This window comes from Euprymna scolopes, chromosome 17, assembly GCF_053919585.1.
Source record: "Euprymna scolopes isolate OS-2025 chromosome 17, ASM5391958v1, whole genome shotgun sequence".
In the NCBI taxonomy this organism is placed as follows: domain Eukaryota; kingdom Metazoa; phylum Mollusca; class Cephalopoda; order Sepiida; family Sepiolidae; genus Euprymna; species Euprymna scolopes.
In genome coordinates, this window is record NC_136498.1 from 64,970,376 (window position 1) to 64,988,087 (window position 17,712).

Here is a 17,712-nt window from a genome sequence, read left to right on the forward strand (position 1 = left end):
GAGCATTTTGGGACACCGTGTACACACGCACACGCATGCACGCACGCGCGCACACACACACACACACACACACACACACACACATATATATATAACTTAATGCGGATGCACAGAACTAGAGTAATACAAATATATATTTATATGTGTGTGTATATATATATATAGTAATTCACACACACACACACACACACACACACACACACAAACATGTGCGTGTATGTGTGTGTGTGTGTGTTACTTTTATGAGATTGTAGTACCCAATTTCGGAGGAGAGTAAGTAGAAGAAAATAACAGAAAACTAACTTAGATAAAAAGAAATAATAAATTAATCAAATAATAATAATAATAATAATAATGATTTTCAGTATTTACTTTCAAAGTGCTCAATACATAGCTAGAACTATATATAGAGCTATATAGTAAGTTATAAAAGTATATATGGTAATAAAGCTACACAGAATATTCCGCGTTTTCTATCTCACGTGGAGAAATGCGGAATATTGTGTAGCTTAATTGCTATATATATATATATATAACGTACTAGTGTGTATATATATATATATATGTACAGAGAGAGAGAGAGAGAGAGAGAGAGAGAGAGAGAGAGAGAGAGGAAGAGAGACGGAAGAAACCATATATAAACTTATTGTAAGCAATAATAATAATAATAATAATAATAATAATAGTAAGAAGATGAAGAAGAAGAAGAAGAAAAAGGTGATGCTGCTGATTATGACGATGATTAAAAAAGGAAAAAGAATGAGAAGAAAAACATAATGAGAAAAAGAGAAAGAAAAAGAAAAAGAGAAAGAAAACAGAAAAAGATGAAGAAAAAGTATGATGATACTGATGATGATGAGAAAGGGGGAAAAAGAAGATAAAAAGGAGAGGAAGGAGTGAAAAATGAAAAAGAAGAAAGTTATGATGATGATGATGATGATGATGATGATGGAGAGGATAAGTACAAAGAGAAGAAGAAGATGAGGAGAAGAAGAAGGAAAAGAAGAAGAAGGAAAAGAAGAAGAAGAAAAGGGTAGCAAGAAGAACTTAGCAGCTGTCACAGTCGGCCGTGCTATTGAAGTCGAGATATTACAGCAGGCAGGACGCAGCGAAGTAACGAGCAAAAACAAACCGAGTCTTTTGTTGGCAGTCGCGTCATGTGCACGCGCGTTCCGATGGCGCGTTTGGCCCGACCCGGCAACATGGGGTCGTGTCTCTCCTTACCCCATGATCCGACCTCCGCTGCTACACTGAGATGGCGACCCCTTCGTTGGGGAACGATTAGATGGCGGTTGTTCACGTCGACGTTCTGCTCGATAGTCGTTATCGTCTGGGCATTACCAGCCTCAACTTGGGCGCTGGCGGTGCAGAAAGAGAAGGTGTCGCGGAACACCAGCTATGGAGAGATACAGGGTTATGTTGGTGAGGTATTACCGGGCAAATTTGTAGAGTATTACCTAGGTGTCCCATACGCTGCACCGCCCATCGGAGATCTACGCTTTGCGGTAAGGAAAAATTCATAATTATGCTTCGTTATTTATTTTGCTTACTTGTATGCGACGTTCTATTAATAATAATAATAATAATAATAATAATAATAATAATAATAATAATAATAATATATATATATATATATATATATATATATATATATATATATATATATATATATATATGCATGCGCGTGTGTGTATATATATATAATGCGTTGAAAAATATGTTTTAAAGTATGTAATTTGTATTTTAGCTCTTAAATTTATAATTGAGCATTTGATTGATTTCCTCTTCTCGACACCATATATATATATATATATATATATATATATATATATTTATATATATATATATATACATACGCTATATATATATATATATATATATATTTATATATATATATATATACATACGCTATATATATATATATATATATATATATATATATATATTAATCTTTTTAATTGTTGTACATAAGCATTTATATGTCACTACACATTCATGAACATGTTTTGGTCAGCCAGTTGTAAGTAACTAGAGACTTCTTCAGGCGATATTGTTTATATAAATTTTTGTCCGTAATAATAATACTACGGACTAAGCTTTTGTATGAGCAATATCGCCGGAAGAGGACTCTAGTTACTATGGCAAACCCAAACATGCTCATAAATGTGTAGCAACTTATTAACTCTTATGTAAGACAAATAAAATAACACGCGCGCGTGTGTGCGTGCGTGTGTTGCAAGCACTCTCCGATCTTAATCTAATTTATATATCACTTTTCTTTTCATTCTTGTGGATCTCACGTATATATCTGACACAGCAAGACACGGAACAGTAAGACAAAACACATATAAGGTATTAACGGATATATTCTAAAGAGTCAAAACAACGAAAAGAATATGAGGTTGTCACAAACCTATACATCACACTAAAAAATTCTAAGAACAGATTTGTTAACGTAAGAATATCAAGCTTACGACGAAAACAGGGGTTCAAGGTGTATTCATGTTATGTTAGTAAAAATAAATCTTTACTTACTTTATTTAATCACATGAATTGATATACGAAAATATAATTTTATGCATATATTTTCAGTATTTACTTGCAAAGTGATCAATACATAGGTAGAGCTAGGTGGTAAGTTATAAAAATATATATGGCAATTAAGCTACACAGAATATTCCGCGTTTTCTTTCTCGTGTAAACCTGACAGATTCTCACGTGAATGAAATACAGAATATTCTGTGTAGCTTAATTGCCATATATATATTTTCATAACTTACTAGTATATATATATATATATATATATATATATATATCAGATTAAGGCAGTAGCCTGACGAATGAATTCAAATATGAAACACCAATGTTTTTGTGTAGCTTACTTATATATGAAACAGTGATATATATATATATATATATAAACATTTAAACATCCAGCCAAACACACACACACACACACACACACACACACACACACACACACACACACACACACACACACACACACACACACACACGTGTGTTTATATGACATTGCATGAATTATTCATTTTATTTGTATTATATATTTATATATGCGTTTTCATAATTATGTATCGTTTTCATAATTATGCATACATATATACATATATCGTGATATATATATATATATATAATTATATATATATATATATATATATATATATATATATATATATGTATATCTTTATAAGTTTTGTGGTTCAATTTTAAATTCTGAAAAAAAAACAACATCTAGAGACATATATTTGATTTAAGAATTTATTGCTTGACAAAGGAATATATAGAAAGGGTTATTTTTAGTTCCTTAATCCATGGATTTTCAACAATAAATTTTTAAATCGAATATATGTCTCTATATGTTGTTTTTTTTTCAGAATTTAAAATTGAACCACGAAACTTATATATTGCTATATTCTTCAATATTGAGCTTTTCCTTTTTGGCTAGGATCTCCTTGAAAGTATTACTTCAAGTAATATCTATCAGGATTTTTCATCTGAATTCTATCAGTGTCTTATCTCGCTTATATATATTTATATATATATTATCTTATATATATATATATATATATATATATATATATATATATATATATGTTTACATAAGCATGTAGACCCATATACATTATATATATATACATATATACATATATATATATACATATATATATATATATATACATATAGTATTTATGTATATGGGTCTACATGCGTATGTAAACATATATACTATATGTTTTTCTGTGTATATGCGTGTATATGTGTGAAGTGGTGATGGTGGGGGCAAAACCAAGAAAATGTAAAACTTTTTCGGTTCATACCAGTCGGAAATACTTTTTATTCTCAATAATTCCGTGATATTGCAATAATTTGTTAAAACTGAGTGCATTATATATATATATATATATATATATATATATATATATATATATATATATATATGTATATATATATATATATGAGCATATATATATATATATGAGGATATATATATGAGCATATATATATGAGCATATATATATGCATATATATATATGAGCATATATATATATGCATATATATATATGAGCATATATATATGAGCGTATATATATATGAGTATATACATATATATGAGCATATACATATATATGAGCATATTCATATATATGAGCATATACCATATATACATGCATATGAACACGCAAATATAAGTCTATTTATTTACAATTTCTGGCATATGGCGTCCGACCTCGCGCATATATACGGCGTAATCTTAGACGTCCTGTTTTCACAAACTCTACGCATAAAATTAGACGGTATTTCGGCAATAACACGTCGAATGTTGTCTTCCAAGAGGTCTATTGTGTCTGGTTTATCAGCATAGACACGGAATTTCACATCTCCCCAAAGGAAATTATCTAATGTTAAGGAACAAGGTAGCCAGTCGACAGGCTCATTTTGTGAAACCATTCTTTCATCAAAGGTTTCTTTCAATGAATTGATCGTATTGCGCGCTGTGTGACATGTACCTACATCATGGCTTTTGTTTTGGCACGAAGTAGATGGTTATCATTTTTATGTATCACTCACAGCTGAGTGTTATGTACTTATCTTCATAACCTTTGGAGACATATGGACCAATGATTCCACCATAAATAATAAAGCGCACTAAATAGTGACCTCAATTCATTTCATTGTATTTTAAACATTGCTAGTAGATTATCATCGTTCCAAATTCGGTAATTCCGTTTGATGATATAGCCATTTAACCAAAGGTGTGCTTCATCATTGAAAGAACATTTTTGGATTAATGGCAATCTTATCTTCGATCCATTCACCAAAAGCACACCGTGACGATGATCACTTGGCTCCAAATTCTGTATATGTTGAATATTGTAAACGCACGAACCAAGATCTTTACGCAAAATTTTCCATAAAGTCGAAGGGGCACGAGTTTAATTGTTGAGCCCGTTCACAGATTTGCACATCTGCAGCATCATCAACACTACGTTGTACGACATCAATCGCCTATATATATATATATATATATATATATATATATATATATATATATATATATATATATATATACATAAATATATATATATATGTATATATATATATAATTATTTACTATAATAATTGTTAAATACATACAGACATTAGTGTTTCATCCTTTTGGCAATCTTCAGTGCAGGGTCTCACGATAAACACCACTCGATAGATTCGAACCCGGCGACAGAAACCATCTTTGGCTTCATTAGCAAGGACCGTATCCATTCGGCTATCGTTAACCGCGTGAAATAACGTTGAAGTTTCAACATTTTATTTTTAAATGTTTTATACGACAGTCAGAGTGATTTAATCATTGTAGTCACTCACAGTACTGTTTCGTATCACAACTCATCAGTGCGGCTAGACTAGCACATCTCCCAATATATATATATATATATATATATATATATATATATATATATATATATATATTCCTAAAAAATTCTGGCTTAGATGGAAGGGAGACTAAAACTTGTTGCTATGGTTTCAAATGATCTGAAATAACAGCAAGGGGAGACTTGATTCTAAAAATTCCTCATATGTTATATCTCCCCTCTTTTGGAAATAGGATACGATTATGAATATCTCCAGTATGAAATAATCCTTATACACTGTGGGATTTACTTCATGTATGAAAACCAAAGAGGGGAGATATAACATATGGAAATATTTGGAATCAAGTCTCCGGTTGCTATTATTTCAGATCATTTGAAACCATAGCAGCATGTTTTAGTCTACCCTCCTCCAAGGCCAGAAGTTTTGGGGAAATATAAGATATTTTGTAATTCATATGCAAAACTGGGAAAACAAATGACTATGATTGAAACATTTTATGGCTGTAAAAAGTGCCAAAAATATGCCAAAAATATGCTCTGGATGATGGATAATCCTATTAATGTTCGACCTTTAAGACAAATGCCACATTACCCACTACACAATTTAGGTCATTATCTTTCCAACGAGCCTTATATGTAAAATTTTGATCAATAGTCGCTGAGCTTTCGAACTTATAAAATTATCAAAAAGGCTTAATATATATATATATATATATATATATATATATATATATATATATATATATATTGAAATACTCATATCTTTGATTTTATGAGACGAAACTACATGAAAATTTGCAAGCTTTTTGAGGATTATAATACTATTCTATGTTTAAAATTTTATGACAATTGGTAAAAAAAGAACCTATATTTTCAAGCCAATAAAATATGACCAAATTTGCCTACATTTGTAAATTTAGTGTCCTGGCAGGCAACTTCAGTATTACTGCTTCAGCTGTCTCCTATACTCCTATAAATGTTTTGTTTTGGTATTTACATTCATATTAACACCCTTTTGTCTATTTATTTAAAAAGAAAATATACATTTGTATATATGACTTGTGGAATGATATTTAGCTGCAAAAGATTTAGCTAATTAGCATATTTTTTAAAACATTCATTTTAATTAATTGCTTATTAGTTTTTTTCGGTTTTCTTATGGGATGATCATCTTTAGTTAACTATTATGTGTGATTATAATTTTGCAGATATTCTACATTACATACGTAATATTTGCGTAAAAGTTTATAGTAAACGCAAACCCCTTTCTATATATATTTATTCATGCGTGTATATATTTGTTTAAAAGATCTGCCTATCAAACTCCTCTGTCAGTTTTTGGTCTACAGACATGGAACTTAATATATAGGGTAATCAAACCCTCGCGAAACTTTATATTTGGGTTTTAGTCGGAGAAAATTAGTCGAAAAGTGTGAAAAAATGGAATTTGCCAAGTGGAAGTCGAACGACAGCATTATCAATATGCATGCATAAAGTAATAGCTACTGATTGATGTTTTAATTTTTAGGCCTGCAGAAAACATGTCTTCATAGCTCAGGTATTAACGTCAAAGGAAAAAGTAAATCGTAAACCAAACGTTTTGGTTTCGACTCTTAGTGGTGTCGCACGAGTCATTTATTATTATTTTTTTTTTTAAACTTTTAAATCTTTACTATATATTGTGTCCAATATAATATAATAATTCATACGAAACTTGTATTAATAAAAATATCATATTTCAGCGTGTTTTACGACCGGGCAATGCCAAGAGGCCTGCTAGTATATATATATATATATATATATATATATATATATATATATATATATATATATATATATAAATGCAACTTTGTGTGTATGTAAGTTCATTCCTCATAGACTCCAGAACGGCTGAACAGATTTTCTTTAAAATTTACAAAACTTTAGTGTATACGTCTGGGACTGATCTTTAGTTAAGTTTTGTCTCAGAATACCCCCGATAATTACCGACATTCGATAATCGAAACCATTATTCTAATTTATCTATCATCGGTAAAGCCATTTATTCCATGTCGTTGCTTAGCAACAATGATAGATCAATGGGTTGTGAAAATTCTATTTTGGGTAAGTTGATAGCGTGTTGTTTTTTAATTATTTCTTTATGTTTTGCATGACGTGGTATGTAGATTAAAACCCCGCATCTAAATTTCTTAATGTTTTTTTTTCGTTAGCTAGAAAGAAGTTTATATAAAATAATTTTATCAAAGAAACAGTAGGTTCTCTAGAGTGCAATATTGAATAACATATTTTGGACTAAATTACTGCACGGAGGCATGTGAAGCTTCCCCCCGGGCTATTTTACGGATTTCGACGACAATAAAAATATAGGAGTGTGGAATATTCGTTAATCATCATTCAATCTCCATGCTAGTATATATATATATATATATATATATATATATATATATATATATATATATATATATATTATTCGGAATTTGAGAGATTGTATTATTATTTCAACAAACAACAGCGTAGCTCACAAGAGGCATAGCAGCCATTTAATTTCTTTGCGTGATCATATTGGACTTATGGTTTCTTTGCTATCATGGCTCTTGTAATCTGCGACGTCGTTTGACTGTGCAGATAAATAAATAAATATATTTTATTTTATAAAGGAAAAACAAAATTCGCGTTGCAGCTATTTGGCTTTAAAGTGTTCAATGCAACACGTATCTTATTTAAGTTTCAAATTTCACTCAACGCCTTTTAATGGATAACTTAGATTTTCATTCCACGCGCGACCACGCGTAATTATCCGGCTACAGATAAATCCACAGCTAACATCACGTGGACTCAACTCAAATTCTTCCATTCAACACCATGGCGAAGAATAAGCGGAATATATATATATATATATATATATATATATATATATATATATATATATATATTGAAAAAGCGTATATCTCCGAAATATATCTCTCTTTAAAAAATAAACACTCGTTTATTTTATAAAGGAAAAACAAAATTCGCGTTTCAGCTATTTGGCTTTAAAATGTTCAATGTAATACGTATCTTATTTCATTTTCCAATTTCATTCAACGCCTTTTAATGGATAACCTACCTACCTATATATATATATATATATATATATATATATATATATATATATATAAAATTAAGAAATTTACATGCAGGTTTTGAACCTACAAACTACGTCATGCAGAAAAACACAAAAAAAAACAAACAAAAAACAAAAAAATCAAACAAACAAACAAACAAACAAAAACACGTAAACTTTCAAGTCTTATAAAATTCTTTGAAATTAATTGAAATAAAAAAGAAATTTACGTGCGAAGTTTGAACCTACATACCACGTCAAGCAAAAAAACAAAAACAAAAATAACAACAATAAAAAAAAACTAACAATAAACCCACACTATCAATTTACCCACCGTAGAATTTTCACGACCCGTTGTTTTATCATTGTTGCTAAGCGACGATATGGAATAAATTGCTTTACCGATGATAGATAAATTAGAACAATGGTTTCGATTATCGAATGTCGGTAATTATCGGGGGTATTCTGAGACAAAACTTTACTAAAGATAACTCTCAGACTTATACACTAAAGTTTTGTAAATTCTAAAGAAAATCTGTTCAGCTGTTTCGGAGTCTATAAGGAACTCAAGCACTCACAGAGACAAAGTTACATTTATATATATGTATATATATATATAAAGAGCTATATGTGGTAAAAAAACAAGGATAGAAGTGCTCAATACGTTAGTAAAGCTCTCTCTCTCTCTCTCTCTCTCTCTCTCTATATATATATATATATATATATATATATATATATATATATATATATATATATTAACTTAGTGATGAATGCAATGTTTACGATATCTCTTTTATTACATTGTTAGATGAAATATATAATAATTTTAAAAAGACCGGTCATATTCGAAAAAAAAAAATCTTTAAAATGAGTAAAACCTAATATTTATTTAGTATAAAGAAAAATATATGTACGAACCTTGTTTTTTTTTAAAATTAAAAACGAGTATTTTTCTACTTTTCGGGCTATGTGCGGTTTTAGCGTCTTAAATTCTTGTTTATCCAATGTATACGTAAATTATGATAATTCTTTTAAATGTGTCAGTGGATTAACTTTTTAAAAGTGAAACTAATCATAAGCACCGCATTTAAAAAAAAAGTTTTTAATGAATGTTTCAATGTAATTATTTGCCAATCGTAATTCATCGCAGAAACTCATTTAAGAGACCTTCTTTCCTTATTGTGAAATAAAAACAAACTGTCAAATTATGACTAAATAAAATTATTTTCAGTAAATTTTAAGAATTTGTTTTAGATTATTTAATAGAAATGTCGATTCATCTCAGTGAACAGAATTACCAAAGATTACACATTTCCAAACAAGATGGAATATTGTTGGCACATCTGGGCAGGAGCTGCTAGAAAGGACTTGTCCTGCCTTGATAGAGTTCAAAATAGACTTCGTAGCCTCGTAGGAGATGTCCTTTTCTCTTCATTGCAACCTCTATCTCACAGAAGAGATGTTGCGAGTTTGTCTCTGGTGTATCGTTATTTTCATGGAAGGTGTTCAACTGAGCTTCAATCTATGGTTCCCCCTCGCCAAACTTTCACAAGAAACACTCTTCTAGGAGAAAACAATAACTGAGTAAGTATTTCAAAGTAAAAAAAAAAAAGAAAAGAAAGAAAGACATCATGGAGATGAAGTTTTACTTCGAAATATATTTATAAATTTCAATATAAATTCCAAACAAAATAAATATCTGCTTATTTTGTAATAATGCGTTGTTTTGGCTTCAAACGTATCTAATACGTATTTAATTTATTTAAACTCAACCGGCGCTTCTATTCAAGGAACACAAACCCCAACGTATATTTTGATGTGCATTTTCTATCAAAATCTATAGAACAACCCTTAGGAAAAAAACGTTGATAAATTTAAATCTAGCCATTTTAAGTTTAGAGTGTTACTGTTTCATACAAACAGTTATCTTATTTCTGCATTTTAAAAGCTTTTTCATCAAATGTATGCAGACATTATCATGACATTTATACAAAAATATGTGAAATGTATGCATAAATATATTAACTGTATGCATAAATATATTAACTGTATGCATAAATATATGAAATGTACACACAAATATATAAAAGGTATACATAAAATATGTAGATGATACACACGTATATAAAATTAATGCACAATAGATGAAATGTATGCATATATATATATAAGATATATATATATATATATATATATATATATATATATATATATATATATATATATAAAATATCGACCTTGTCTTTCCTTGGGTTCTACCGGCTCTCGCCAAGTTCCACTCGTGCCACTTGGGCAACGCCCGAGTTTCTTCGCCCAGGCTCTCGCAACGGTGGAAGATAGTTACGAATTTATATATATATATATATATATATATATATATATATATATATATATATATATATATATGTGTGTGTGTGTGTGTGTGTGTGTGTGTGTGTTATAAAGTTTTACTAGTGGTAAAAATAGCACGTAGCTGTTTGATAGACCCATTGAACGAGTTCAGTAAAAATGAAAATTGAATACGTATGCTATTTTCTTTTTGCCGTCACAATTAGTTCATTAAATGTGTCCACCGTCTTTCAGACACGAATCTGTGCACGGAAGCGTTTATTGTAAATAAATATACATGTAAGACTCTGTGTGGTACAACATTATTATGAATATTTACGTACAATTTCTTGCAAGTAAATTTTAGCAATAAAGAACATCTGCTTGGTTTAGGTATGAATAATAACTTATGCAAACGTGTCAAAGAAACTTTAGCACGCATGAAAGTTTAACTTAACTATTCTTCGTTTCTATCAAACCATATTATGTGAAAAAAAAACAGCATGGTTTTAGGTGGTAAAAAAGAGAGAAAAGAGCAAGAGAGAGAGGGCTGGGGGGGAGAGAAAGTGTGTGTGTTAATCTGTATGTGATATACTAGTAAAATACTAATTCCAAAGTGGATAAATGAATTTATCGAAGAGAAAATTTTTAGTCACTGCTTTTAAGAGTGAATTCTATGCACGTATGCACAGAGTGGAACGATAAATTTGTCGCCCAAACGAAAACAACACCATAGTATATTTTAAAACTTTTATTCATGTAACTTGATTATGTAGTAGAGCTGACATCTATTTAATGTAACCACCTTCAACCTCAATCACTGCCTAGGTATGCGTCCTGAACTAGAAGCATGCTTTTTCCACATGCGCCGACGGATGGCGGCGATCTGGCTGGCTTTGGTGTTGTGGGAGGTCATGTTGGTGATGTTCTTGATGTATGGCCAAACGAAGTAGTTAAGCGGGTTCAGATCAGGGGAGAATGGGGGCCAGTGAGAGAAGGGTACAAAGTCGTAGCACCCATGAAGCCAAGCCTTGGTTTCTTTGAACTTGTAGGCTGGCATCGAGTCCTGTACCATACCCAGGGTTTATCAGCAATCATCTGATTGAACCAGGGGATCACAACACTTTTCAGCACATCCAGATACACGTTGGTGTCGACTTTTAAGCCGACTTCGAAGATGTGTGGCCCCCACTTGGAACCACACCAAAGACCATAATCGTGGCCGGAAACTTAGCTGTGCCATCAAGCGTTAAACCATCCGGATTTTGATTTTAAGGGTGATGTTGTCCTAACTTGGATCAGTAGAGAGCAAGACTTGTACAGCGGCGTCCTGTTGTCATAACTTGGATTAGTAGAGAGCAAGACTTGTACAGCGGCGCATCTCCAATCTCGCTCGATGAACACTGCGTCACTTTTAGACATGATAGAATGCCCCTATAGCTCTTGGGATTTGTATACAACTGGCCAACTAAAAGATGTTTTGCAACAAGGAAAAACATCCGGTATTCATAAAGCGGATATGAAATTATGTCATCTTTTCTAGGGTAATAATTTTATTGTTCCATCCTATATATATATGCATACACACACACACGTATATATATATATGTATTTAATCGTTTTCCCACTTTTTCCCCCGTAAATTAAATAAAACGCTATTTTAATCGCTTTCATTCTTTATTTTAAAAATTCACTCGATACAGCTTTGAGAAGCGAGGGTCGAAACCGGTCAGCTGGCTCCCCATTCCTTTTTCTTTCATCTCCTGTTCCCCCTTCATTCCCACCTTTTTGGAGAGAAGGTATATATATTTATATATATACAAATTTACTTTTAATCATGAATCATAAAATTCTTCCCTTCCTAATTGCAATATTTAAATTTTGTATCTCTAAACAACATCATGAAATATGTATATATATATATATATATATATATATATATATATATATATATATATATATATATATATATTCGCAAAAATCAAAACTACAAAAAATAAAATATCATCATATTGGGTATTTTCTTATGCGACATTATTGTGTCATAACAATTTGAACACTTTTAAATATTATATCATTTAAAAATATTCTAAAATATTCCGACGGCAAAATAAAATTTTTATGCATATACTAGCGGGGGTACCCGGCGTTGCCCGAGTGTTTGTTTCCGGGACGCGGGGGGAGTTTTAAAAAATGTTATGGTAGGTAAGTAGGAAGGATCAAACCCGGAGTCATGAGTAAAAGTGGGAAAATAAAGTGTGAAAAAAAAAACAAAAAAAAACATCTGCAACGTTAACAGTTCGGCCACCAAGAAAAGTCCATTCCAGTTGTTTAGGAAAAAAAAACAAAAAAAAAACGACTACGGTAGGTCGGCGCGAACGTGAAAATATAATGTGAATTGTCCAGCACGCTAATCACTACGCCACAGAGCACTGCAGCTTAGTTTAGTGATTTTAAATAACTTCACATGAAAGAACTACGAAGCCAAACCAGTGTTCTCTTCTCAACTGTTCCTTGTGAACGATCCCCAAACGGTGTTAAGTGGTGGCAGGGGGAGGAGGAATTTATTAGAGAGAAAATATTTTACCACTTCCATTGATCTTAACCGATTTTGGCCGCGACTTCTCAGCAGAAAAAGTATAGAAATCTAAGATTATCGAGGAATTTGAGAAATAATAAGCCTATAACACACCTCAGATATTGTTCTGTCGTTTGTGCATATTATATTTGCATGAAATATCTTGATTTTTAATCCTATTAAGGGCAAAATCACACGGGGAAAAATGAGTTCATTTTATTTATATAGAGAAGAAGATTAATACACTCATAATCTCTATTTCAACCATTTCTCAATTTTAATATTAATTTAATTTTTTTATGTTTTTTATTTTAATAATTTGTTCTTCCCCCATTTATTTATTCAATTGATTTATTTCCCAAATACTAATCTACGCCTTCAAAGTTTTAGTGTAAATGTAAATGTTCCACTATTACTTTCTTAATCTACGATAGTTTCGTATAAAATCCGCTAATTGATTTTGCTTAACATGTTATTTCTTAAGAATGAACTGTAATTAAATGGTTAATTTAAATATTATTAATTAAAAGTTATCTTCAATCCATGCTGGTTATTTCAATAATTTATATTTTAAATTTATTTTTTCAATTCTGTTAATTTTTTATCTCCCCCCCCATTATCTTGACGTTCTAGGGAAGATGAATATTTTGTCAATTTTTATGAAAAAAAAAGGTTTGCAAAGCAACAGTTTATAAGGTAGACAGATTATTAAAGCTAGCAAATCCCAGATTTTACTAGAATTCTCATTAGTGTAATTGTGGCACAACGTCGTGTTTAAAAGTGGGATGTCCACCTTCACAAAACGGGTCACTATGAATGAATCTGTTTACATTTCCCGGCGGAAGAGACTCAGATGATTGGCAATAAATTAATACTTCTCCTAAAGTAGGAGGTATTGCCTGGGTGTATGGCCTAATGAGACCAAGTAGGCAACAGTCATTCTCAACCCAGTCAGTTGGCGAGACTGTGAGGAATTTAACAAGCTAGCAAGTCCCACGAGAGATCGTTAGTTCTCGTACCTTTTATAAGAAAAAACGACTAATCTACACCATCAAATTTTAGTTTAAATGTAGATGTTCTGTTATTTCTTCCTCAATCTACGATAGTTTCGTATAAACTTTGTTTACATATTACGATCTGCTAATTAATTTTGCTTAACATATTATTTCTTAAGAATGAACTGTAATTAAATAGTTAACTTAAATATTATTAATTAAAAGTTATCTTCAATCCATGCTGGTTATTTCAATAATTTATATTTTAAATTTATCTTTTCAATTCTTATCATTATCTAAGTATTTTATTTTAATTATTTTTATTTTCCTCACCATTATCATTTGTAATATATTTATGTTCTAAAGGAGATAACTCTATTTTGTCAACACTAAAAATGAAGATGACAAGAACAGTGTTACCACACAGTATAAAAATACAGATGGAAATTTTACAGAAGAAAAAAAATTACTGCAAGATGTACAAAATTAAAAAAAAATATATTCCCACCACAGATATGGTCAATAGAAAACTTCGAATTAGACACGTTGAACCGTATGAAAATACTTGTTTAAATCTTCTTCAATTGTTTGATTGAGTTATATTTAGAAAACATTCTGTTTTATTTGTTTCAATTAACCATAAGTCACAATAAACTGGACAAATCATAATTGACTATTTAATATTCTCATTTTTTTGTTTCTTTATTAGCTTCAACTGTCTCTTTCTCTCTCACTCACTCTCTCTCTCTCTTTCTCTTTATATATATATATATATATATATATATTTCTCTTTATATATATATATATCTTTCTCTTTATATATATATATATATATATATATATATATATATATATATATATATATATATATATATAATCGTGCATAAAATTGGCAAAGGTAAAACACCAGACTACTTATTGAGCCGTTGTAGGTTCGATCCTTGTTAATAAAGTCTAGCTATACTGATGAGGAGTAAACTCTGAAACATATAGATGACATACTTTTATGCACGTAGTATTTATTAATTAATAAAAAATATTTAAATAAAAAAAAGTAAATACGCCCTAAAATGTAGGCGGAGAAAAATGTAAATAAAGGGCAAATAACTCCTTTCTTATAATAAAAACGTTTAAGGAGCGAAAAAAAAAAGAAAGAAATTAATCGCTAATAAAAAAAATAAATAAAAATCCAACAATCTTACAAGCGATAAATATCGTGCATAAAAATTGGCAAGGGCCCGGTGGTCCCGTGGTAAAACACCAGACTACTTATCGAGCCATTGTAGGTTCGATCCTTGTCAATAAAGTCTAGCTATACTGATGAGGAGTAAACTCTGAAGCATGCATGTATATAGATGACTTACTTTTATGCACGTAGTAATTATTAATTAATATATATATATATATAGTTTTATTTAAATTTCATTCAGAAAAACATATTTTTTCAAACAGAAATGTATTGTTTGGACAAAGAATACAATTCAGAGTTTTTTTTCTTAGCCCATGTATTTTCGATGTAGGACATCACCTCAGAGATACTATAGGCTTTATCAGTTCTCCTTTCCCATCCCATAACGACATAGATCTTACTTTTTTTACTCATATATATATCTATATATGTATATATATAATTATATATATATATATATATATAAAATATATATATATAAATATATATAAAAACAAAGAAATAACATATATATATATATAAATATATATATATATATATATATATATATCTCCCCCGTTGAGGGTATAAAAGTAAACCACGTACTATTTATATGAAAATAAAGGATTTGACGATATAAGTTAACCTAAAATATTTAATAATCCAATAATCATTCAATCACTACCAAAAGAATTAAAAATAAAGGAACAACATTCATTACTGTTTTTTTTACAATAGAATCTCCACCTATCAAAACCATAAGCTCATTCAGAGGATAAGCGTTAAAGAGTGTACGGTTGTCATCGGTCCATTAACAGCGTAGGTTATGTGTGTGTGTGTGTGTTTGTGTGTGTGTGTATGTGTTGATGTGTGAAACAGCACTACCCCTAATCGAGTTTAATCATCTTCCATGGCAGTATGAAATTAACAAGCGGTCCCCAATCGCATGTATAGCCCCGCCAGGGGAGATAACGACGTTAGGTTTTGCTACTCTAGCAGGGTGGTGTCGACGTCCTCCTGCATACAGCGCCTGGAATTCTCAAATCGGAACTCCATTTTAGTAATGACCAGGCTCATCGTTGCTTAACTTCGATAAACTGACAGGAACCGGTGTGTCAACGATATTATGACGTATACTATATGGTACATTGAAAGCGAAATGATCATTAGTTGTAGAAATTGTGTATAATTTGATTATTTATGGGGCCGACTAAACAAAACCTTGCTTATATTGAACTTGAAAGCGACGATATTGTAGCCAGCTAGAAAGCAGCCAGCGAAACAGAGTTCCACAGGTGGGTAGTTCTAGGAAAGAAGCTTTGTTCATGGAATCTGAGTTTAGATTAAGACACAGATAGAGAGTTGAGGAAATTGTTGATAATCGTTGTAGCTAGTCGAATGTTTTTGTGAAAGTTTGGCAAGGGGGACCGTAGATTAGAGCTTCAACAAACACTTGCCATAAAAATAACGCAGAGGCAGGATCGCAACGTCTCTTCTGTGGGGAATGCTACAGGGAAGAGAAAAGAGCATAACCGACTAGGCTTGGAAGCCGGGTTTTAACTGTTAAAGCAAAATAGGATGATCCGAGCAGCTCCTGCCCAGATGTGGCAACAGTACTCCATCGTAGGACGTACTTGGCTCTTATACAAGTAGAGAATTGCTTCGGCAGTAAGATATCTACTGAAACAGTAGAATAATTCAAGCATTTTCCCGAGATCATGGCAACGATTTTAATGTAAATCTTCCATTTTAGGCCAAGAGTGAAGGTCAGTCCTAGTAGTTTGTAAAAGTAGAGTGCTTCCTCAGAACGGGAAGCTCTTATTTCAATTTGGGTCAAATGGGGAATTGAGCCTTGGCGGTGAATAGACAGAAGTTTGGGTTTGGATGCATTAAAAGTAACGGGTCATTGTTTACACTATTGAACTTCGCGCTCAAGGTCGGAGGAGAGAAAGTCAGACAGGTCTTCATCATTGCCGGCCTTTAAAGTGTTCTCATAGATGGCAGTATCGTCTGCATAATTGTCGACGAATAATCATAGAACATGATTAGAGAGAACGTTTATGAAGATTAGAGAGTTAGATCCAGGATGGATCCTTGAGACAAGCTAGCATTAATACTGTGAGCTTCGGATTTCTGTCCATAAACTACTA

General features: G+C 31.1%; 1 protein-coding gene across 1 annotated transcript in view; it reads left to right on the forward strand.

The window, feature by feature from the left end:
- The first annotated feature begins 950 nt into the window (after positions 1 to 950).
- LOC145296764 (acetylcholinesterase-like) overlaps positions 951 to 17,712 on the forward strand; it is a 261,334-nt gene continuing 244,572 nt past the window's right edge. Inside the window, exon 1 of the mRNA XM_080142816.1 lies at positions 951 to 1,505. Within this exon, the coding sequence (XP_079998942.1) occupies positions 1,158 to 1,505 (348 nt within the window). The 5' untranslated portion in view covers positions 951 to 1,157. The remainder of the gene's footprint in view (positions 1,506 to 17,712) is intronic.